This window comes from Epinephelus lanceolatus, chromosome 2 (genome assembly GCF_041903045.1).
Source record: "Epinephelus lanceolatus isolate andai-2023 chromosome 2, ASM4190304v1, whole genome shotgun sequence".
Lineage (NCBI taxonomy): Eukaryota > Metazoa > Chordata > Actinopteri > Perciformes > Serranidae > Epinephelus > Epinephelus lanceolatus.
In genome coordinates, this window is record NC_135735.1 from 30,136,720 (window position 1) to 30,162,721 (window position 26,002).

At 39.1% G+C, this 26,002-nt stretch overlaps 1 protein-coding gene across 2 annotated transcripts in view; it reads right to left on the reverse strand.

Moving 5' to 3' along the window:
- LOC117260150 (CUB and sushi domain-containing protein 1-like) overlaps positions 1-26,002 on the reverse strand; it is a 529,510-nt gene that overhangs the window by 332,335 nt on the left and 171,173 nt on the right. For both annotated transcript variants that reach the window (XM_078176328.1, XM_078176324.1), the window contains exon 3: positions 11,985-12,097. In XM_078176328.1, the coding sequence (XP_078032454.1) occupies positions 11,985-12,097 (113 nt within the window). The remainder of the gene's footprint in view (positions 1-11,984; positions 12,098-26,002) is intronic.

Sequence of the window (26,002 nt, forward strand, 5' to 3'; positions counted from 1 at the left end):
CATCTTATTGAACAGATACTTATCTGTTTTATCAAATGTGACAATCAGCACAGAATCCTAAACAATGGGGGACCCCTGTGGTTTTGTTTTTATGCTCCGAGTTGTTGTCTTTGTTTTTTGCTGCCATGCTTGGTGAAGTGTAATCGCTACAAGAAGTCCTTTCAATCATAATAATGTTCTGCTTTCTATATGTTTTGAACGTATTAATGGTACCTGTGATGATTGATCAAGCTCCTCAATTTCTCTTTGAGCTTTCAGATGGATGCACATCACGTCTCACTTCTGATGTGAATGAGTCAGTGTGTTGATAGGTTTTCAGTGTGGTGAGTCCTTGGAACCCACAGGCACTCATTTGAGTGGGTCTCAGGGAAATTGAGTGGGTTCCCCATAAAATTTGTGCTTTTTTGATAAACTGTAGTTTTAAACTCGTGTTTGATGTTATAACGTTCTAATGGTTATATTCATGTAAGCTGAAAATGTATCTGAAAGTTATATAAAATCCCACAAAACAACCCAAACATTATAAAAATGTCACATCCTGAGTTAAGTTAAGACAGTGCCAAAGTCATCTACCAAGTATAGACCCTTTTAGGGACGACGTCACAATGATGTCAGTTTGTTGGCTGGAGGCAAAACACGACTCACCACCACAGGGCTGCAGGCTACATAGAAGTCTTAAAATGTCATCTGGTGTGTTATTAGGAGCCAGAATAGTCTGGCTCAAAACTTATTCACACAACTTTATCACATACTAGACACCACTGCCTGTCAACAAAAACGAAGACAACTATGGTAAAACGCCATAAGATGAAAGGACTGAATGGAGGCAATCATCAGAAATGCTTGCAGTGCACACTTCATATCATTTGGGGGAAAAAGTCACACTCGCGGTCCCACAGAATGAGTGACCTGGTGTGTACATGTATTCAGTCTGACGCTCTACACTAAAATGAGAGCCCTGTTGGTAGAAGAAACAGAGCTTTAAATCTTTATATAAATTAACAAAGTCAATCAAACTCTCACTGCGCTTGGCGATCTGTTGCTCCCCCCCCCCCCAGACGGAATGCCGAGAGAGCGCTCTGCTACTCCGGGAGTGCCGTGCTCTGGATAATGGATGGGCCCATTCAGACAGCGTTCTGAATTTACGAACGGTGCCAGAGTCGCTCCGGCACTCTGAATGAGTATTTCTGAATGTGCCACTTGCACCATCTTCCTCTATTGTCTAAAGCAAGCAGTGTTAATTTTGACAAGAATTTTTAATTTCATTTTAGTCTTAGTCACTCACCAAAGACTGGATTTAGTTAAAGTCACATTTTAGTCTTTTAGTTTTGTTTTGGTTTAGTTAAAATTTAGTCAGTGGAAATCAATTTTAGTTTTAGTCTCATTTTAGTCTTTTGACGTAATTTGACAGTTTTGTTATACTGAAATAGATTTTGCAAAGGGATGTTTGTCATGGTAGTAAAAACTCCATTGTAAGCATACCTTTAACTGTGTTCAGTCATTTAAACTAAGAATGTACCATATTACTCTTGTAGGCTTGTTAGAAAAAGTGCAATACATAATCATGTCCTTCACAGGTTCTTGTTTATTTTCTGTATATTTGTACAACAAATGACTTACAACCTGCAAGAATAAAGCTCCAATCCTCATAAGACATCAAAAGAAGATCATAACAGCTTAACTGTTATGCCCATTTTAATTTAGTATTTTCTTACAAGGGCATCAAAACCTAGCCAACACATCTAATCATATGCCCATTTTAATTCAGTGTTTGTTAACACTAGGACCGCCAGGATTACAGCGCCCCTCCAAGTGCCGCACCGTCTGTCAGACCGTCATATGTAACTTCATTGTTTATGCTGCCCGTGTGCTCAGAAGCACACAAAAAATGCATTTTTCAGTCATTTCTGAGAAGTTATGATAAAATAAAATAAAAAATTACAGACTATAGAATAGGACTGACAACCTCTCCAATGTCTCATGTCAATTAATTAACACTATTTGTCAGCTTTTTATAATGCCTTTTTTTTTTTTTTGCGCCATGTCTCCAGTTGAAAGTTGTGATTTGCTAAATACAATTCTACAATAATAAATTAGATTAACTTCTGGTCTATAATATTGTTGGCTATATTACGCATTTTAATAAAAAAAAAAAACCTTAAGAATAAAAGAAATAAACACCGAAATAATTAGTGAATTAGTAATAATGAATGAATGAACATTGGAAGTGGTTGGTTCAGCCGCAGTCCCGCTGGCTGGTGTGGTCACTGTTGAGATTACATTTGAAAATGAAAATGTATGCTTTGGTGTACTTTTACAGAGTTTTACAGGTGTTGTTGTTCCCGGCTTCCCGCTGTGGAGCCAGGGCTTCTGTGTGGCAAAACTGGACGTGCACCGCCACCGCGTGGAGGGTGGGGGGAGGTTATCCAATCAGAAAGATAGACTGTGAGTTTGAATTTGAGTTTAGATAATTAATTGGTTAAAAAGGAAAACAATCAAGGCATTGAGGATGGTTGTAATCTAGACTGTCCGGCTGGCCAGCGTCAGCTTTTTCGTCACGTTTTTACTCATCAGTTCATAATGAACAGAGATTTCGTTTTAGTTTTTGTTGTCAGTACTTATTAAATTTACGTTCTCGTCACAAATTAGTCACGGAATAAAGGGTTGTCAACGAAAAGTTTTCGTTTAAGTTTTAGTTGACAAAAGTAACACTGAAACCAAGCCAACAGAACTTGTTAGCTAGCTAATGTGGTGGATTGTTCTGCCTCCAGATAAGCCCCGCCCACCAAAAAACATCATAATGTTTACTAACAATAAAAGTGTCTACATGGTTAATCAGATGTGATATGTGATTGTAATATGTGATAATCCCCATAGAAACAGAATCTCTATAAATAACCATTAAAAATGTAAATAAGCTACTATATAAATTTAATGGTTCAATAGTTTTTGAGAAATTTGCTTATTCTCTTTCCTCCTAAGAAGCATTTCTTATGTTTTCTTTTAACTTATTGAGACTTTGAACAAAGTCAACAACAGCAAAACTGGTCTTGTGCAAGATATATGTCATAAATCGCAAGAAAATGGCGGCCGCCAGTGAAAATGTTTTTCAACATGGTGCATCCTCTGTTGAGTAAAACATCATCTGGTCATCATCGACATGAGTAAATACAGTATCAGCCAGTAGCACAATCACATTTTCACAATGAAGCATTATCAGGGGAAAAAAAAAACCCATGGTGCATTCCCTGGACAGTAAAGCATCGACATGAGTGAATACAGTATCTGCTGTCACAGCACATGTTGCAATATAAGAAAACAAGAATGTCTGTAGTAACATTCTACATATTGGTGAATTCGGGTGTATTTTATGAACGTTAAAAAACAAGGTTACTGTCTAGTTGCGGTCCCCGGGGCCTTCCATGCCACCCTGCTGTCTTTACCAGGAAACACACTGAGCTTTAAAGAGCTGGGGATGAGGCCATATGGGCAGATGAACAGGTGTCAGATCTGTGCAGAGAACCAACTCAAAAACACTGACACATAACGGACAGTTTGATCATAACATCCAAAACACAAGTTTACTCTCAGCAGTTTCTGCGACATGAGAAAAAATTTCAAAACAAAAAAACTCATGGAACGCCACTGTCTCAACAGGGATTGGTTGCTCACAGCATATCAGGGAAATTAATAGAGTGTGTCTCTGGGATGCATCAACAGTACTGCATCCTACCCCATTTTAATGTGTCAGGGACGCAGGACCCATTCCTGGCAACATCACCTAAATATGTAAAATTAAACCAACCACCCGGGTGATCAGCCAACGAAATGACAACTAACAAAACAAAATGACTTATTGAGTGAGTGAATTAGTTAGCAAAGGTAATACAAAGTCAATAAATACAAATATGTCACAATGACTGTCAGTTTAAGTGGTGGCTGGATGAACTTTGCAACTTCAGTAAACAATCCAGTGATTCACCATGACTGTATTATCAAAAATTTACCTAAAACCTTTTGTTTGAAATTCCCTCCTCCAAATACTTTTTGTCAGTCAGGCAACATCACATGGTTTATATTATGTCACAACTCCCATCTACAGTAATGCAATTTTCTGCAACGGCCATTTGCAGCCCTCTGAGATTTTTAGCAAGGCAAAACTCTGTGAAATAAAGACACTACTAAGAAAACTATTTGGCTAGAGGCATTGGAAAAAAAACTCTAGATGAATAAATCTTTCTTATGTGTAACATCATGTCTAAGGACCCAAAATCCCCAAGCAGGAGGCTACGATCTTTTTGCATCTCATCCAATGGTTGGTGGCTACGGGGCTCTTGCCACAGTCTGTGCAAAGCCTTGCATCAAGTCAGCAAGATTTGGAAGCTCCTAGAAGTGTTCCTAATGGATTCTACACCAGTCTACACAGCAGGGAGAGGGACAGAGAGAGAGGGAGGGAGAGACAGAGAGACAGGGAGAGAGAGGGAGAGACACGGTGGAAATGCCAACACCAAAGGGGATGAACTTACTGCAATTTTACAGATATACACACATTCAGGCACGGGCACTCACACATTACATGTTGTAATGCAGTGTAAAAGTGACACCCCATAATATCCCATACATGGTGACATGGTTGAGTATTGCTATAACAACAAGAAATAAGAAAAAACAAAAACCCGTGACCTGTAACACATGCACTGGAACATGTATACACACACACACACACACACACACACACACACAGACAAGGCCTGCCTATCTCTTTTTTTCCCTCGTCTGTATTCACGTTCTTATCTTTATTCTCCTTCTATTGCTTTTCCAGAGTGATCCCTATGTAATCTCCAACATCCGTGCATGCATGTGTGTGCATATGTTTGCACTTGAGCCTGTATGTGTGTATATGTGTGTATGCGCCTGTGTTTAATGTGCAAAGTCCCTTTAAAGGCTTTCCAAGTCGTGTTTTTCACAGAAGTCCCTCAACAGGAGAGGAAACGCTGCAGCTAGCCTAGGGACTGAAAAACGTACACTCGGCCTCTTTCTCTCAGTGTGTGTGTGTGTGTGTGTGTGTTTGGGGAGAGTGGGCGTGTGAGGTTGAGGCTTTGAAGATGATGTTTCGACTTTGTCTTAGTTAAAGGTGGTTCAGGGAGTCAATAATCTCTCTCTCTCTGTCGCTCTCTCGCACACACACACACACACACACACACACACACTGCTGTAGTGCATATTGCACATAATAATCAACTGTTTATAATTAATAGGCCTTGTTAATTAGAGCACTTCTCTTGCATCCCTAGTCAGGATGTTAAATGAGAATTCGTAAAACATATTTTCGCCTGAAAAAATTAGTTTTATTTTCATTTGTAGACTGGCCTTAAAAGCATTTACCCACTGAAAATACATTTGTTAGTAAAATAAGATGCACCAATTAATCATTAGGTACATATTTAATATCCATCGTCATTTAGCATTAACATTCTGTCTTACTGTGCATCCATAATTATTGTATAACTAAATAGATTTGTCACTGAGTTTGAACTCTTGAACCCTTTTTATATAATGTCAGTGATAAGCACCACAGCTGGTCTGACACATGTTTCCAGACTTAAATGATCCATATGTAATACATTGAAAAGAAGTTTCAATTCTTTTTTGGAAGAAGAAGAGCTCAACTTATTCAATTTTTTTGACTCACATTAGTTTCACATGTTTTTTCCTCTGTTTCAGGACAGTTTAGTCACAATCGTGAACAAGAAAGTAAGGCCCTGTATCCACATGGTTTCTCCTTATAGGTTATGGCACTTAAAAAATACCCGGGAAAAGTGCTGGTAGTGCTTCTTGTTGCTAAGCGACAATAGCAAACTCATCTTTTACTATAACTTTAAATATTCATAACTTTTTGCATTTGGCATCATGAGAGCTAAACATGTATTAAGTCTTAACTCCAGGAGGACTTTGCACAGAGACATCTTTTACACTCAAAACAACACCGCACATCATGGAGAGAGGGTTCTGGTGGGACACACAACCCAGGGCCTTATCCATATTGTTCCTGACAAATCAATAGCAGTAGCTGAGGGTCTAATTCCTGACGAAGCTGCTGTGAGATATTACACTCACAGAATGATTCCTGAACGCAGAAGCAAAAAAATATAAATATTTTAAATTATTCTATGACTTTTCTTGCAGGGGAAACAGATGGAGGTGATGGTGAGGGAGATGGGAGAATAACAAGACAAAAAAAAAAAAAATCCTCCAATGTATCTGAATGCAAAACAAATTCAAAACACCATCACTGCTGATAAAAGATGAGTGCAGCACTTTGAATTGTTCTCTTTTTAATTAGATAACATTTTGTTTTATTCCTTTTGTGGTGAAGTGAACAAACCAGAAATATAGACAGATACAAAATCCCCCTCTTTGTATTTATTTACCCCTCCCTCATCTTCCAAGCCATCTCTCTACATCTCCCGTCTCCCCTGTCTCCCTCTCTCTCTCAGCTTCAAGGGAAATTAATTGATGATTATCTTGTCTTGCAGAGCTGGTTTGCAAACTTGCTTTTTTATCAGCAAGGCCTCACTTTCCACCACTTATGGCTTCATCTGACCCACCCTCCCTCCCTCTTTCTCCCTCTCCATCCATCCCTCTCTCGGGTGACTGCGGTCTTATCAGTTAGCTATGTGTTGAGACTTATAGTTCAATTTGGTTTCCTTTAATAAAAGGGCAGAACAGAGAAAAGATTTGTTACCAGAACTGGTTATGTTACCAGAGCGGGGCTGACAGACAGACAGGGGAGACAGGTTATTAGGGACAATAAAAAAAGACATGGGCTCTTTGTTAGTGTGAATTCGTTTAACCAAACAGAAGCAGAGAAAAAGCGGGGAGGTGATGATGAGGAGGAAGAGAAAAAAAAGGTGTAGGAGAGTAACAAAGAGAGGGTGGAATTTTTTAATTATTTTGAATAACATTTTCTTTCTTGCAAAAGTGTTTTTTGGCTTTATCAGCTCACATAGTTCCATTTAATGATTTCTTTTTTGTTCCGCTTTTTTGATTCCACAGGGAAATTTGATTGCAGCATGAAGCCATTGTGACAACAGAGACAACAGCCAAAATACAAAGACACAACTATTAAAGAAAGTCAAAGCAAAACATCAACAGCGAACTGGGAGGGGGTTTGGGGATATGGGTAGAGCTACAACAAAATCTGATAATGTGACTTTAAGGAAAAAACCATCTTCAAAAACACCAATAAAACACTGAAAGCTCAGAGGAACAAAACTATGAACAACTTCAAAGTTCAGTGTATTGTGGACTACAACGATGTATGAAGAATCCAAATGTCCATCTCCTGGACCTGTGGGAGTCCTTGTGGACACTGGTCTGTTAAAGTGACGTATTCACCATCATCTTGGCAGGGCATGGAGCCACGAGGGGCTGCAATGTACTGAGAGACTCAAATAGTTATGAATTGAAATTCCTGACCCTGTAACCTATCAATACAGTATTTTTCTGATCAGCACATTCACATGAGCAATTTATGCGAGATATGTGAAGGCCGGGTCTCCTGCTGTACACAGCATAACAGGGATTCAGGTTAAAGGCCAAAAAAAAAGAGCATAAAGGCTGAAAATATACAAAAAAATATTCCCTGTACTGAGCATGAACAACACTGAAATTATATTCTAATCAAACATTCAACTCAGGCTCCTCACATCGTAGGTGGCCCCACTGTTCTTCTTGATAGGATGAAAACAAACTTTTGCTCATCTAACTCTGTACATTACAACAAGCATTCCAAATTAGAGTTGAATGGCAGATCTGCTTTGGATTACGGTCACAGAGGTAATTCTCACTTTGCTTATAATCATCTTTTTTTTATTCTATCAGACTTACAACTGAAGAACTTGAGCAGACAGCTGAGAAGTGTTTTTGTTTCACAAGTCAGAAAGTCATGGCTGGGTTGGTATTAGAGGTCATGATTTGAGTGAACAGGAATATTTGAGTGTGGTTGAAGTTGCAGTGTCAGTAGCACTCCCTAAAATCTCTCTGAAATCGTCTGGCAAGTCAAGATGTGCAACTGATTAAGACTCGATCTCTCAAGGTGTTACATTGCACATGCAATTACCTTTTCCATGCACAATGATTTTGTCTTGGCAAATTGCTTTACATGTTTCAAAGGATGTGGTGTGTGATAACGGTTTCTCTTTTGAGAGATGCAATCCTTTGAACAGAGTAACTAGATTAGCTTTGCCTTAAAACGTTCCCTTTTATATATGATTGTATGTTGCACATGACAGGCACATAGTGTTACTGTAGGTGTCACAGTTAATCTGATACCCTGCTGTGAGACTTCTTGCATCTATACTGAAATAAATCAGCAATATACATCTGTTTTTATTCATTATTTATTTTTTTATTTAATTTTTTTCATTATTGTTATGTGACCTTGGATAATCGATTATTCAGCAATTCAGTCTGAGCAGCCTGCTGGACTGCTAATCTCACAGTCAAATCCTCCACATTTGCAAAATGTGCCTATGAAACAAAAGATCATTTCATTTAATATGGGGGTGCTGAATGTCAGATTTTTACATAGAATTGCTTGGTTTCTTCCTATAAACCATGATATATAATCTGGTTTGGTATTAAAGCCATCACATAGGAATGTGGTGCTCAAAGACCACTAAATATTTTTTTAACTTATGGACAGCTCTGTCAAAATCAGCAGAGGGAGGCGCACAGAATCAGCTATTTGTTTCTCTCATTCTTTCTCTCTGTCTATCTCACTCATCCTTTCGAAAACAAAGTCAAAAGTTCGGTTTACAACTCCAAAGAGCAAGCAGGGACCGCACTTAGTGACATCCTCTGTCTGTTAGTCTGTCTGTCTATCGATCTCTTCTGTACCCTGTCAGTACTACAAACAGTGCTATAGCTACCTACACATCCACCTCTGACACATAACAAACAGAGCTGGATGGATTACAAGTTCTTATGCCAAATTAGAATAGGAATTAATGACATGACAATGACCAAATTAAGGAAACATAGTATGACTGTTAGTCAACAGGAGGCAGGAGGCAATACTTGAGGAATCAGATCAGATTCAACTGTGTAAATTCTTAGTTGGGGACACCCCTGACTGTCACCAATGTTCACTCTTTTATATTTGTCTTGACTTTTAAAAAACTCCAGTGATGCTTAAGGGCAAAAAGATAAAGTATACAGCTATGCAGTTAGCTGGATCTTGCACTTATCAGGACTGATCACAGCACTGATGGCTGATCTCGTATAAACAAAAAAAAAGAAACTAAACATTTAATAAACATCACGCATGATGCATGACTGCCATTTTCTGTCAACGCACACAGGCATTCACACATATATTGTCATTACACACACACACACACACACACACACACACACAAACACACACGGACACGGACATGAATCAATGTTTGAAGTTGAGGACATCAATGCAAAACAAAGCCACAAAGAAAAAGACAGTAGCAGAAAGACCTGTCATTTGCAAATACACACACACACACACACAGACACACAGACACACAGACACACACACACACACACACACACACACACACACACACACATACATATCTACATAAATGTACTGTCACGGAAAAATTGTATTAGGCATGAAGAAATGTGAGATTTGATTCTGAATCCCACGGTAAAGAGCCTGGGCTGAGGGTTACACAACATTGTTTTCCCTCCTCCATAGTGTTGTGATTCTGTCTGATGTAGGACACACTGCATAAAGCTAAGCGAACATAATGTTATTTAAGTTTCTGGTATATCTCTGTCTATGCACACGAGCTGTACCAAGATATTTCTCTGATGTCAGATTTGTGTTGTAATAAACTTAAATATTCAAGTAAGGACAACTGAGGCTCATCGAGTTTGTTCTATTATTCATCTAAGTGAAGATTGACCTGAAGTAGTTTTCCATATCACACACACACACACACACACACACACACGCACATAATCACAGTCACTCCTGAGGCAACAAACACACTTAAAGGTCCCCACAGATGTGAAACGGAACAATGGAAAGAAAAATAAAGACAAAGTACTTCCTGGTACTTCCTGGAAAAAGGTTTAATGGCTGTCAGGTTCGTTTTCAGCATACACACAAATGACACACCTCCAGGAATACACACACACACACACACACACAACAATATACAGTACAGACAGAGTAAGACAAAGATGAAACACACTCAAATGGACACATACACGCACAGGGGAGTAAGTGTGTATATGTGATCTCTTGAGTTTGTCTTCGATATTTAGAGTTCATGATTCATAGATGAACTGTTATGCAAGCGTAATGGAAAACCCTGTGTGTGTGTGCGTGTTTGTGTTTTGTGTGTGTGTGCACAACTTCAAAAGGTCAGGCTAAGCATTTGTGTCGCATCCCAACAGGCACGCAGACACGGAGCAGCCTTGTATACCATGTTGATAACACACACGTAAGACGCACAGGAAAACAACATGCAGCCAGGAAGTTAACACATCAAGCGCTTATGTGAACATGGACCTCTCAGTGTAGAAAAAAGAATACAGGACACATGAATACATGACCACAGAATATGTATACATATATAGTGTATACATTACAATAGTCCCTACTGATGGAGGGATGACCAAGACAACAGCTCTGGGCTGTGAGCCAAGAGTCGCCCACACATCCATCATGGACAGTTATTCCCATAAATCAAAAGTAGGGCTCAGCCATACAGTTTTCACAGTTTTTAAAGTCCACAGAAATTGTCTGCATATATTTCACTGCATGTTCAACTAATTTTGATCAAAAGAGGAGTTCGCCCCCTGACTTCCCTGTGCTATATAAATAGCCACACACACAGAAATTTAGACCAACAGCTTTTGAATCTCTGCTCCCAAACAAACACCATCTGATTCATATTAAGACCAACAGTGATGACATCATAAGTTAGGCAATGATTATATATGATAACCTGAATTATATACATGCTAATCAACAGTAACTGCAACCAAAGTGTGGAACATTGCCATCAGCTCCACCCAAGACACCAAAGTCACTTTTAAACAACTGCAACCATCCTCTCATGAGTACTTTCTAATAAACGATAAACATATGATTTCTTAATAAATTGTGCTTGTTGTGAAGACTTAAAAGAATAGTGTTGAAGAATTAGGGGGATTTATTGGTGTCCTGTGGTGAGGACTGCAGAAAGCTAACAGCCGAAACTTCTCCTGGTTAGAAGGAGAAGTTTTTACTGGGAACCAAATTATCTGCAAGTCTCTTCCTCACCTCTCCGATGCTGTTTGGCATGTCGGAGATGAGTGGTTTGCCCACAACATGCTATTGTGTGCTCACCTTTATTCTGATCCAGACCTTCAGGAGGTTTTTACCGTGAGCCGAAAACCAAAAAGACAAACCAGGTGATTAAAACTGGTAAACTGAATAAAGCCGGTTCACATTGAAAATCCGTGTTTTTCAAGCACTACTCGACACAGATGGGCTTCTACCTATGGTGGCTCACATGAAAACGCAAAAGGGCAAAAATATGAAGGGCCCTATCTGGAGCCAGAGTTTGGTTTATCCATTCTAGGCTACTGTAGAAACATGGTGGTAAACATGGTGTTCTCAATAAACAAGAACCCACTCCCTGTGTAGATATAAATGGCTCGTTATGAGGTAACGCAAACTCAATTCTTATTTTCAGGTGGTTATACACTAAAGAAAACATACTTATAATAATACATTCCTTTCCTGCCAATATATCCCCCTTAATCCTACACACTGGACCTTTAAAGCTAGTGAATGCTTAAAACTCCTTAAAGCTTACTGTGGTATTCAGGATTATCCAACACAGTTCAGTTGCTTTGCGGGGAACATTTGTCATCACTATTTTCAGACATTGTCTGTGCATCATGACCAGCACTCAAACATCACTATGCACACTCACACATTGTCTTACCTTCGTATACAGCTTTGAAGCCCTGTGCACTGACGGCAAAGTCTGTGGTAAACCACAAGGCCAATATAGATCCACTGCTGACTATCGGGGAGGGCAGCATGAATCCTGACAACCTGAAAAACAGAAGGAAATGTCTTTGTAACCTTGCAGGACTGATGACTGTTGACGTTTGAATGCAAATATTAAGACAACATCAAACCTAAAAAAAAACAACAGAAAAATAAATAAGTTTGTAACACTAAAACACAATTGTGTTCAGTGTTGATGTTGTGGTTAAGACCCACAGCCCTGAAGCTGTAAAGATCCCGCTGGCCTGAGATTACATCCCCCCAAGACCCTCCTGCCTCTGCACTACTCTCAAGTCCTGCTGCCTTCTTCACTAAAGAAAAATAGACTGAAGAGAAGGATTTTTCCACTCATCATAATAAATAATGTTAATTTGATGCACCCCCAAATTACGGCGCAAAATAAGCATTAATGATAACCAATCATGTTGTGAGTGCAGACACCCTGAAACAATAACGCACAATACAAACATACTGTATTTTAATGAATTTACACTAGAATAGTCAAACTAATGTGACAGGAAAAGTCAGGTGTTTGACTGATACAGCAAGTTGAGCTCTTGATAACAACAGAGGTTGAGTTGAAACAGCCCTTTGATTCTTAATTGAGAGGTGACGGTTAAACGATTTGGGGAGGAGAATCAGGAGGAACAAATAACACCAAACTGAAAGAGCTGAAATTCAAACAGATGAAAAGTATTTTGAATTTCCTCAATAATAAAGCCAAAAAAGTAGCTTTTAAATAATGAAAGGATTACTTCACCCACAAAATGATCATTTGTGAATCATTTACCCACCCACAAAAGTTTGTTTTTCTCTCATGCCTCCACAGTGAAACAACAATCTAAAATGGAGAATTTTTTTTGATGAAGTTAAAGGGGGCAGTGTTTAACAACAGCAAAACTATTTCAAATCATCCGTTTACAAACTCTCACACAACTGGTGCAGTTTAATCCAAGTCTCATTTATCCATTCATATTCTCAGTGCTCCCCAAACATGTGCATTTTCACTAGGACCTAACCCTTCCGCATACAAGTATCTCACCTGGGGAAGTGTGTGCATTTGAACTTTGCTCGTGTATTCCATCAAGGAGAGCTCAAACACATGTGGTTGCCCCAGGTGTGCATGCATGTGTTTGGGAAGCACTGAGCATATAACTGGATAAATGAGACTTGGATTATACCGCACAAGTTCAGTTGGAGTTTTTAAACAAATACTTGTTGATATAGTTTTGTTTTGCTGAACTTGGGCCCCCTTTACTGAAATTCATCAAGAATTTTCTCCGTTTTTGGATTCTTCACTCACCTTGGAGACATGCTACCTGGAGTAAACATTCTTTGAAGAATAAGACATGAAAATGTGCCTTGTTTGTTTTTCCTTTTCATGTTCTCAAAAAAAAAAAAAAAAAAATTAAAAAAATGTGGAGGCGTGCTGTAAAAACAAAGTTTTCTTTACAAATTCAAGGTAATGAGGGGTGAGTAATTGATACATAAATGATCATTCCGTGGGTGTCGAATTTCTTTAAGAGACATTTTGACAATGAAGAAACGTAGATCTGATATTCATACTGATATGCTTGGAATTAAATCATTTCAAGGTCAAGCCAAGGAGAGTTAAATAAAAGAACTCATTTCACTCTTGATAGAAGCATTCAGATGCAGTACACAGAGATACAGATTAAGTTAGGCATCTATAGCTCCACACAGACTTGCCATCATACAAAGTGTCAAAAACAAAATTTTAAAGTACAAAGATTACAAGCTTTGCGGGAACAAAAATGAAACTCAACCCAAACCCACTCCCAGCATGTTCTTTGAATGGATAAATAAACAACCCGTGGTGTTGAACCTGGCTAAGGCTGTGTCCTGTTTTTTTATTGACAGCATGTCTGTCCAATTTGATAACCTCAGGACTGCAAGTGTGCCATTTACAGATGATGCAGTTCTGTCTGTTGTCCCAGACCATGACGGAGTTCCTGGTGAGTTCCTTCACACATGGTTGGCGTGTCCATTACCCACTAGCTTCAAGCTAACGTCTGTACAGACAGTATGTTGACTGTCAAAGCAAAGGTTTTTACAAAATAAAATTAAAAATATACTAAATAGTGATTGTGAAAAAAATGAATTATTAACCTTTTACAGTAACTTTTTTAAAAGGGACACATGAACAACAATAACAATGTTGTAATGTGTTCTTCCTGCTCATGTCACTAGTTTCGTTTATGATTTAAATGGACAGTATTTCTGAGTGCAGTCACAAAAGAGATGTATAAAAGTGGTAATGATGATATTGTAGCTCTGTTGGCTTTCTCAAACTCCCAGTGCACACAGGCCTTGTTTGCAACTAAAGAGTTAGTCCTTTATGAGGATCAGCATTGCCAAGACCGAGCTCCTGGTGCTCTGCTTGATATGGTGGATTTCCCCTCTAGGCTGGGAGCAAGTTGGTGCCCCAAATGAAGGATTTCATATATCTTGTGATCTTGAAAGTTAAGGTTATCATGTTCCCAGTAGATCTACACTTTGCCCAAATCCTCACCCAAAGCTCTGGTAAGAAGGATTGAGAATGCTCATGCACAGAGCCAAAATACCACTCAAACCACTGCTTCTTTGTATTGAAGAGAGAGCCAGCTGAGGTGATTCAAGAATCTGGTCAGAATGCCTGTGGATAGCTCCCTGTAAAGCTATTCTGGACATGTCCGACTGGGAGGAGACCTCGGGGCAGACCAAGAACCCATTGGAGGGAGAATATATACTATGTGGCTAGGGAATACCTGGGCATCCCCCAGGAAGAGCTGTAGAACTTGGCTGAGTAGAAGGACGTTTGGGCATTTTGAACTTGATTTTCCTGCTGCGATTGTGATTCAGATCTGGACAGGCAGCAACAAAAAACGATAAGTTCTTTATTGTCATTGTTAGGAAACAATGAAGGTCAGTTTGGTACCAATTAACAGATAACAGCAATCATTATAATAGTCATACATTTAATTGATTTATTCAGCTATTCTATTTCTTTATCCTTTTTTTTTTTGCATTCTTAAATTGCTTTTTCTTAATTCAGTTATTATTTATATTTATGATATGCATAATTTCATATACATTTAATTTTGCCACTGCTCAGGCAGAGCAGGAAATTAAGAGGCATTAAGTGATACCATTATACTTTTGAGTGTCCGTGAAAGCGACCAAACTGAAGTGCAGAGTTAAGTAGCTCTTGATATATCCAAATAAGGACAGCAATGACTAGACACAAGTTTGGACACAATCGATTGTCCTTGGTTCACCATGCACAAAAGTACACCACGCAGAAAGGTGAGGACAGACATAAGCAAAGGGAATGAGAGCAGAGGTGGAAATAAAGGGAATAGTAAGACAGACATAAAATAGGATTCAAGTGCCAATGTAATCAAGGCAGTGACGACAATGAGTCTGGTTTCTGTATTACATATTGTCATTTTCTACAATTCCTTTTCCATAATTTTAAAGGTGAGTTAGGTCAACAGAGAGGTGGGCTGGCTGAAACATAAAAAATGAGAGAATGTAAGTGAAAAGTAAAAAGAGGCAAAAAAAAAAAAAAAAGGTCCGAAAAAGAGAAAAAATAGGGAATGGACAAAAAAGATGGTAAAAGAGTCAGCCATTTAACCACAGGGGACAGTGAAAACAGAGCATGGGGAAAAATGAATAATTTGAATTCTCTGGCCTCAAAGCAAGGACACAAAGGACAGACAAGAACAGATGAAGGGAGCACATGAAAAGCGACAAACAGAAAGAAAGATGGAGGGAGGTGAGGAGACAGAGGAAATGGAAGGACAGAACGGAGAGGTGAGAGATGAGACAAGACAAAAGGAGAAGAGAGGAGAGGAGGAGGAGGCGGAGAAAGGTTTTAATAGGTGTAAATAAGATTTTTTACTTTACTTAGCCACAACAGTGTCTGGTGCCAAAAATGTCTGTTCAGTTGTATTGTATGAATTTCGATGACGGACCCAGTAATCAAACCTCTATGTTGAGACTTTTATTTAAGACAGACCATTCAGGTCCTTATTGCTAGGCTAATTAAATGCTGTGCACTGGATATAGCAGTGGAGGGCATGCTAATAGTTTTGTAATGTATGTATGTAAATTTAAAGGGTGGCTCCATTATTATCATTACTACTGAGGTTTTAATATCATTCTCTGGCCCTTTCGTATTGTTCCTGATGCATTCATGTCAGAAAATTCACATTTTAGTCAAAGTATGTATTCCAAACCTAAAAATGCAGTTTTTCCCAAACTCTTCTAAAAACCTTTTCCCACAGGACATGTTGCAGGTTTTTGATGTCATTCCTATATCTGAACTGCTGCGGACGTCACATTGGTTTGGTTCCGAAGATCACACAATAACCAATAGTGCCAATGCTCCCATTCACAGCCACCAGACTCCTTTGACATAAACAGAATTCAACTTCCCAGAGCAGAAGGAGTTACTAGTTACCACTGCTGCTGATCGGTTACTTACTTTGTGTTACTGTGTGACTTTTGAAACCCATCTGACATGGTGTCCAAAGCAATATACATGGCTTACATACATATACATGGCTTTATATGTAGCAATGACATCTAACTGAAATCTTAATCACATCACATGGGAACAAGTTTTTCAGAAGGACTTGAGAAAATAGTATTTTGAGGCTTAGACATACATACTTTGACTCAAATCAGCACTGTAATCTATGTCACCACTTTTTGATAGTGGTTGAGTTTGAGTTTCCATTTGAAAAACACGGAAAAGAATGCAGGTGGACCCGCCCTTTAATAAACACCTGGTGGAACTGACTCATATGCTTCTAGTCATGGTGTATCAAATTTCTTTGGGATCACTGTTGCTGTCATTGCTAGTTATTGTGATACCTTTTGTTTTCTATATATACACTGTACTATACTACTATGGATTTCAGTCAAGCTGTATCGATAACAACTATTTGCAGTTTTGCACGCAAATAATACCACTTACATTTTAGTATTATTTTCAATTTTTTTTAGCTGTACACATATTAACATAAATACCTTTTGGTATACTATGGTAATACAAATGAAAATCAATACACATGATGTGTGTAAAAACCATTGTAACACACTCCTCCTTGAGGTTTAAATTCAGTTACTAATAAGTAAACATCAGTAAACATTGAAGAAGGATGGAGAAGAATAGACAGCAGTTGAACTAGCATCCTGCTAGCCATCGTACAGGTGTCGTAAAATAAACTGGACAATCTCTCTGTTACCTCAGTTTCCAACAGGATATCAAGAATTGTAATATGCTTTGACTCACTGAAACTTGGGTAAATCCTGCAAACTGACGTTCAACCAGGAGGCTGTCTTTCTATGAGCAGATCTCAGAGCAGAGGACTCTGGTGAGAGATGTAGAGGAAGCACGGTTTTTTTTATGGTGAATAAGGACTAGTGTGACAGTGGGAATGAGAGGTGCTGTCCTGTTCCTGCTTTGGATCAGTGGTGGATGCAAAGCAGAGCTGCCTGTGTTTGGGAGGAGCCACCATGCAACCATCTTGTTGAGGTCGGGATGTGTGGGTGGTTACATCATTCCACAATCAGAAACCATGAATTAGCAGAACCATCCAGAAACATGGACAATTATAAATCAGCAGCCAACAACGTAAGAAGACGCAAAAAAGGACTAAATTACCGTCCAAGTTAAAGGAGCTGATAGGTTCACATATCACTACAGTTGTACCTTGTATAATTCCATGTGACAAATAAAGGATTGATGGATTTTTTTTTCCCAGCCTCCTCTTTACGTCTTTATTTTTTGTAAAACATGATTGCATTCAGCATGTTTCTACTTTGCTCAATGTTAGTGTCACAGTAATTAGACAGCTTGTTATGTTGAAGTTTAAATTACTTTTGCAAGTTTCTTGGTCAACATTTCATTCAATTCAGTAGCTGCAGCCTGATGTAATCACAGGTTATGTTTCTTCCAGCTAAATATACAATATACTGTATTCATGGATGTCACAAAGTGTCATTGTATGAGGAAGACCAGATGCAATATACTGATGTAATGGCAGAACAGCTTATTGCTGGTGGACCAATACCTGCCAATTTTTTTTTCACGATTTTGTGGATTGCATGTGATTGGCGTTTCCTTCTTTGGCAGTGTGACACTGTCTACTTTTTCAGGCTGTGTGCTGCATTTTCAGTGCACCTTCTATTTTTCTCAACCAGACAGAGAATTGCCTGGTCACAGGGTATAATAAATCACCTTGGTGGCCCACAGGGGACAGGGGTTGCATTCTCGCATGAATATTTCACCACTCAACAAATAAAATGTGAACAAAGTGAGATGGGTATAACTAATTATTGGGATCATGCTTTTCCCCTTAATCTTTTAATTCTGTGGGCACATGAACTTTCAAGGGCATTTTTTCTTTGGGCTAAGGTTAATTGTTGACACTGGTCAGAGATTTAAAGGATGGCTGGTACGTGTGGGACCTCTATTGATCGGAGAGGTACTGGCTGCATCATGGAGCTACAATGGCTGCTACAAAAACTGTTATACTGCTTGTGAAGGCCTTTTAAAAAGCTCTGGTATTGACCTAGATTAATATTTAGCTCAAACAAGTTCATCAATAAATAATGTATTGATTGGAAAAACATGTTACATCGCAATATTCCTTGTGTACATGTAATAAAGGTTGTAAATCACCATAAAGCAGAACAAACTGTGCACCTTAAGCTTAGCACACAGGGTAAATCCAAATCCAAGCATCATCATGACATTAGTTTCCCTCTGGGAATGAAATGGTGCTGTGATTTGTGTCTCAAATGGAGGATTGACCAGGAGACAGATAAGAATTCATTCACATGTACATACACACACACACACACACACACACACACACACACACACACAAGATCAGTCAGTCAGACAGGTAATGAGCAGTAATCGTTTAGCTGTCACTGTACTGATGGACCGACATGATTCTATATCCCTGTCTAGCTCCAATTCTTTCTCTCTGTCTCCCTCTCTTCCTCTCTCCGTCTGTCGCTCCTCCCTCTCTCCCTGCTCTCTTTCCATCTCTCTCTTCCTCCCAATCAGGCCAGCACACTGATCCTACGGCTGTTTGACATTTATATAAAAATAAGTGACCCGGGTTGAGACTTTGTGACCGTTCATCCAGTTGGTCAACTGTCCAACCAGTCAACCAGCTTATGTAATCAGACAGCCACTCATTGATTCCAGCCAGCCAGTCTTTATAGTCAACTGACCGCCCGGCCAGCTTGCCTGTGTGCCTTTCTGTTGCGTCGTCCATCTGTCTGTATGCCCATCTGTATCTGCATGTTTAACAGTCTATCTCTCGCTCTGCCTGCCAGTCTATCAGCCTGTGGACAAGTCCACTGTTGACAGGCTCATAATGCTACAGAACTGTTTAGATTGGATGGTGGCACTGTACAGAAGCATACTGTGGTATTAGAATTAGCATTAGTGTTATTTACATTACCATCACAAGACCGCTGTTGCACAGAAAAGACCTGGGAAAAAACCTTAGAGTTAGTTTGAGTTGGTAACTCAAAATAATCAATGATATAATGCTGCATTGTCATTGTCTCTTTGATGAAAAACATTTTCCAAAAGCCCAAAAGGAATAAGCTTCTATTTATGCACTCTTTGAAATGACATAATACCAGCTTGTGTTTTTTTTTTTATAATGGGAATATTACATATTATATAAATAGTCATAATAATAGGTTTCAAATCCAAGACAATGCCTGACAGAGCACTATGAAACACAAGTGCAGAAGCAGCATACTATCGACAACAAATTTAAGATTTGAGAGTTATATTTATAAGATTCAGTCTTTTTTTTTAGCAGCAGCAGCTAACATCGACACTAAGCCGTTAAAATTTCCCAACAAAGTCACACCTACACCAACATGGCTAAACTTTGTTGTTGAACCCATTAATAACCATAAGAAAACACAAGCCATGTTAATGTAACAGCAGTCCTGTCACTATGTGCGTGCCACTGCGAGGTGCACTAGCTAGCTCTCATGATAAACAGAAAGGGATTGAGCAAATAAATTAGCTGCGTGCAACACTACAATTGGAGAAGATGTTATCCATTTAGGTAGCAGGGGGGGAAAAACGGAAAAGCAATATGTGATGGTCAATGTTGATATTGTGGCAGGCTGCCACAAATTAATCTATGTGTAGAAAGCACTGAAATGTATATTCATTTATGATTTTTTTTTAAACAAACAACCAAACAAGCACAAAACAATGGATATCTGAATCCCAAACCAAAGACAGAATACCTACCCAACAAATAAATATTCAAAAAGCTGAATATTCGGTTCAAGCCCTACCTGATACCTGATGGTACAAAGGTGGCAAAAGAGGAAGAAAATAGATGGAAGCTTTCATTCAAATAAGTCAGCACAAAAAGCATTTTGGTTAAAAAAAAGGGGGTTCTTTTGCTAAAAATAGACATTGAAGAAACAGGTCTGTTTCCATCCCAACACCACTCCTCTATCAGTGAAGTGAAAAGCTGGGAACACAGTGCCCCTGAACATTTATTAACGTTACACTTGTCAGGTGCAGTTGCAGTCTTGTTACAGTGGAATTCACACGTTAGCTGTCCTCAGTGTATTTATCGTCAAACGTACTGTAATTTGCTTTACTACACTTCTCATTTGAGAAAGTTATTTAAAGAAATCCAATTTAATGTTGGCTTTCTTATCTGCAAATATATACATCTAGATCAAAGCCTGATGACCTTTAGCATGTCCTTGCAGTCTTCTGGTAAATTTGTCTTACAAGTGACCCACCAAGCAGAAAATTTCAATAATTCAGCTTTTAAAGTTGGTTCAGACAGTTTCCTTGATCTCACTGTATTTCAGTGAGTCAACTCATGTGGAATAGATGGCATGTGAGCGTAGAATATGAACAGCATTGATGTTTACACTCTGACCTTGTTGCTCCCTTCAAGGAATCACCAAGGAGAGAATGGGGAACAAAGATACTAATTTTCTCTCTAAATGAAGACTCTGAGCCTACAGGTGGATGCTGGGGTGAAGGTGGGGCTTTTGAAATGCTGTATGAACATCAGTAGCTGCAGTGACAGCAGCAGCAGCTAGTGACAGCATACATTAGCTTTCAGGTGAAGGATGTGGCAGCGGGCATGAAGCAACAGAGTGAGTAGAGCACTGGCGGCTTAAGTACACGGCATGATTAAAAGGGTGCGATGGATATATGTTGCAGTGAGAGGAGTATGTCATGTCAGTGTAGAGGCAGACTCGAGTTAGCAGTATGAACTAGCTCACAGACTTTGTTTCTTATATCAGGTGAATGGAGAGGGTTGAGAGCCCAGGCAAACCAATTTAAAACGCATAAATGTATTATTTAGTGAGTACAACTTTTTTTTATACTCTCTATGCTGCACACTAGAATAATAGTCCTCTTTATCAGGTTTGTGGCACTAAGCTTTTTTTCTGTAAAATAAAACATACGATAAAAATGCAGCATTAAAACACTGCAGAGGTTGCTGGTTTTGTTTCTGGTGGTCTCATCTGTTTATTTTAAGTATAATACTGTCTCTAAATTAATGTTGTATTGAACTATTGATGTTTAAATGTTGATCCCTCTTCTCTTCTCTTCTCTTCTCTTAAAGGATTTATGTTGATATTGACCAGTACTGACTGAATATATTTCAAAACACTTTTTCCTCGGGTACCATGCACTGTTTTTTAGCGATGGCCGTGACAGCCTGCATCAATCACACCTTAACAAGGCTAAATTAGGAGTGATGTTTGCAGCCTGGGGATTTTAACACCTCCCAGGTATAAAGAAAGCTTGTGAACAGGCAGTTGTCGGTTGAAATCCACCAGCCAGCAGGAGAAAGCCTGACAGTGGGAGTAAAGAAGAGACTTATTCAGTGACCATTATAATATGCCTGACTGAGGCACTTGACCTCCAGCTGCTCTGGTGAAGCTGGAACAATAGCTGGCTGTGATGGGAAGCTCATAGGTGTAGAATAGAAGGGCTAAATGATGTGGAAAAACAGACCAGATTCACACTGTCCATGTCAAAGTGTAACTTTTTAATGACTCATCATAACTAAGGCAAGGTGCTCCCAAAACCTGGAAATTATATTCTTTTCTGGGGTTTTCTTTTCCAGAACTGTGAATAGTCTAAGGCTGTGACTGAAAAACAATGTGACTGAAAACGTTTAACTGTAAACTGACAATTAGAATTTTGACCAATTAATACAAATTAAAAATCAGTTCAACAGTTAAAAATATGTATTAAATATATTATATTGGCATTAACATGATGAAACAGTGGAGTCTGCTGCTACCCAGACTGCAGTCTTACGCCCCCGCCAGGGAAATGCCATGATCCTACTTCTGGGAGACAACTACAGCAGCCCTTAACAATCTAATGACCCAGAAGCAGAGGTGGACACCTATATGAGAGACACACCTAATCACCCCTGTCATTGAATACTGCTCCTCTTCACTGAGCAAACTTTCTGTCACACAGATAAATCAGTATGTCTGCCTAGTTAGTGTGAGCTGACACAGCAGCAGCAGCTAACATCTCACAGGAGTACTTTTAGTAGTAGAGTAGTAGAGTTCGATGCGGGTCATGTAAACAGTCAATTCTGTTTGGATTTTCCAAATTAGGCCTTTTTCTGAGTTCAGCATTTTCAGATAAAGACGTGGGATATGCTGCTATTAGTTGGGTTTTAGGAACATTATTTTTACATGTATATAGCACATTCAGTATATGCGTCTCAACTGGAGTTTTTACCGCTGTTTACGACACACTGCCTCTTGTCTGTTTACGATCAGCTCCTTGTGTTGTCATGGATACATCGTGCACAAACCAACTCGCCAACAGTTTGCAAGGCTAAGTAGAGGGGAACTGCCCATTGGTTCGACAGCCCATTGGTTCAACATCCCATTGTTCCGACCATATTAAACTCATTGTTCCGAAGTCCGTTCCGAAATCATCATGACGCCCTGTGGTTGAGGTCTAGTTAGGTTTAGGCACAAAAACCACTTGGTTAGGGTCAGGAAAAGATCATGGTGTGGGTTAAAATGAAAAAGAAAGTGGCAAACACATAAGCCGTGAGCCTGCTCAGCCTCAAGCCGGTCGCGGCACACCATACGCCCGCCGTGAGCCGTTCAGCACCGCGGACAGTCGGACTAATGGGATGTCGAACCAATGGGCTGTCGAACCAATGACATGGACCCAAGTAGAGATGCATGTCCAAAAGAAAATCCCACATTTCTGGTCGAAAGAAGAAACACACCTACTTTTAAACATTAGGAAAGACTTGGATATCAACGTCTTTGGATTTGCGCAAACATCATAACACTGACCTATTCAAGAAGGTGACTGAAGGAATGAAAGAGGAGGCTGTGTTGCTAGGAAACTGAGAAAAACCTATTTTGATGCAAAGAAGCAAAATGACAAGCAACTTCAGCTGTTCCACTACTGTATATTTTGACTCAATAAACGTCATTTTAGGACACGTTAATCGGAGTATGAATGGCTGCATGTAAACAGGAATATAAGTGGAATATTCATTTTTATTAGACAGCTGCAGCTTAGTAGGAATATTGTCTTTTTTGGAATTAGGGCATAAACCCGAACTATTTTGTGCATGTACACATAGCCACTAAGCTGTTTAACGATCCCAACAAACTCACACCAACACCTAAACAACTTGACTCTGTCATTAAAACCAGTAAGGTAACATTAGCTGTGTGATGATAAAAGTGAGCAGTTACTTATAATTGTGTACGGGGTGGGTAGACTGTCATCTTCTCCAGTGTGGAGCTCACACTCCTGCAGCAGTACTGTCATGATAAACAGAGAGAAACACATAGAAAGAGCCCAACAGGCAAAGTAGGCGCTGAGCGGAGCAATACACTACGTGCAGCTCTACAATAAAATAAAATTTTAACTATTTCAACTATTAAAAAGAATAAAAAGAAAAGTCATGTTCCCCTGTTGGTTAATGGTTGACGATTGGTTATCGAGAGTTGGCTATCATCACAAAAACATTCTAAATTAGAAGAGCAACTGAATGCAATGCTCATGATTTAAAGAAAGTTAAGAGTTACACTTTGGCAGCAATTGCCCAATTATCCCCCCAAAAATTGTCAAACCTATGGTAAAATCACCTGGGGTTTTCTAAGTATTCTATGCAACCATGCCCACTGACACTTCAAACTTTACATGACGTACTGTAAACCAAGTAAGATCTATGACCTTTGGAGCTATGAAAAATCATGCAGTCTATTCAGCAAATGTACAACAACATGGCGGTCCACTGGAAAATATGAACAGCTTTCTTCTTTCCAGAAAAGCTGACTTTTTTGTGAGATAGCAGCAATTTATACCGTTGGTTCCCCATATATCTACTGGCTCTGACATCTAGAAAAACAATCTGTCACGCACAAACCAGAGACGTAAACTCATAAAACAAATATTACTATTTTCCATCTTGCAGAACATTTGGCTTCTTCTTGCCAACGCTAGATACACCTCACACTTGTACAGTAGATGTATGCCCCTGGCTGAAACTATTTGTTTCAACCTGTCATTCTGTGAGTGTAATCCATTTTTTCAGTGTGTCTGGTGGAACACTAGTCTATCAGTGACACAACACAGCTCGGAGTTAATGGATAGACAGGAAGCGCTTGTTGTGGAGAAGACAGGCACCAAGACAGGGAGAGGGAGAGAGAGAAGAGGCAGTAAGAGGATGATGGAAGACATCTTAAAAAGAAGTGAACAATAACCAACCTAATTTTTCAGTGGGGAAGAAATTTGCTAACATAAGAAAACAGCACAAGAATAATGTCAGAAAACAAGATGAGGACATGGACAGTGTTGTTAAGAAAAGTAGGACATTTGTTTTAAATTAAAGGCTTAGTTGGCAGTGTTTCCTGTTCAAACTGTAGACAGTATGTTGAGGAAAATAGCGTGGCATAAATCTGTAAATAGTGGGGGTATAAATCTCTGGCAACAGGGCTGTGCATTTTTGGAAATTTGTGAAGCCAGATATGGATACACAAAGCACTCAGAGCCTCTTTTCTCTCTGTGTGCTGCTGAATTTAAAAAAAAAAAGGAGGGAGAATGGCCTCAGGCAAGACGGGCATTTTTTTTTTTTCCTTTTTTAGTTTCTCTGTGTGTAACACTTAATACATACTACTGTAGTCATTTGAAATCCTTGTAACTCCAATTTTAAACCCCACTGGATTCTTTTTTTTCTCAAATACATGGGGGCCCAAACTAAACACAAGGAAGTTTGGCGTTTTGGACATATTAGGTTTAAATCCAATAACCACTATATTAAATACAAAATAATTCGGTAACTGTCTTATTTTCCAACCAGTCATTATCTGCAGCACTTAGAGGAGATAATACTGTAACTTGTTTTCATGGATAATTAGTTCTCTGGCTTAATTGTAGACCCCTGGCTATGGAACTATTTGGCAGCTCCAGTAGCTAGTACTGGAGCTGCAAGCTAACTTTTTTAAACAATGCTTTTAAAAATTGCCTTTAAAATAATTTTTGAGATGTTTAATGCTGGATTTTTTTAGAGGAGAGGAGAGACAAGGAGAGGAGAGGAGAGGAGAGGAGAGGAGACAAGACGCGATGAGAAGAGAAGAGAAGAGAGAAGAGAAAGAAGAGGACATAAGAAAAAAGAGAGGATGAAATAAGAGAAAATTAGAGGAGAGAAGATGAGAGAAGAGGAAAAGGACAAGAGAATAGAAGCAAACACTGGAGAAAACAGAAGATGAAAGAGGAGAAGTTGGAGTAGAGATTTTAGGAGAGATTAACTTTCACAGGTTTGAGCACATTTCATGCAGAGGAACAGAGACAGACATACAAGAAGACCTTATTCTGTGGAGGAATTACAGTTCTTTTGCCTCTGGGAGTGTGTG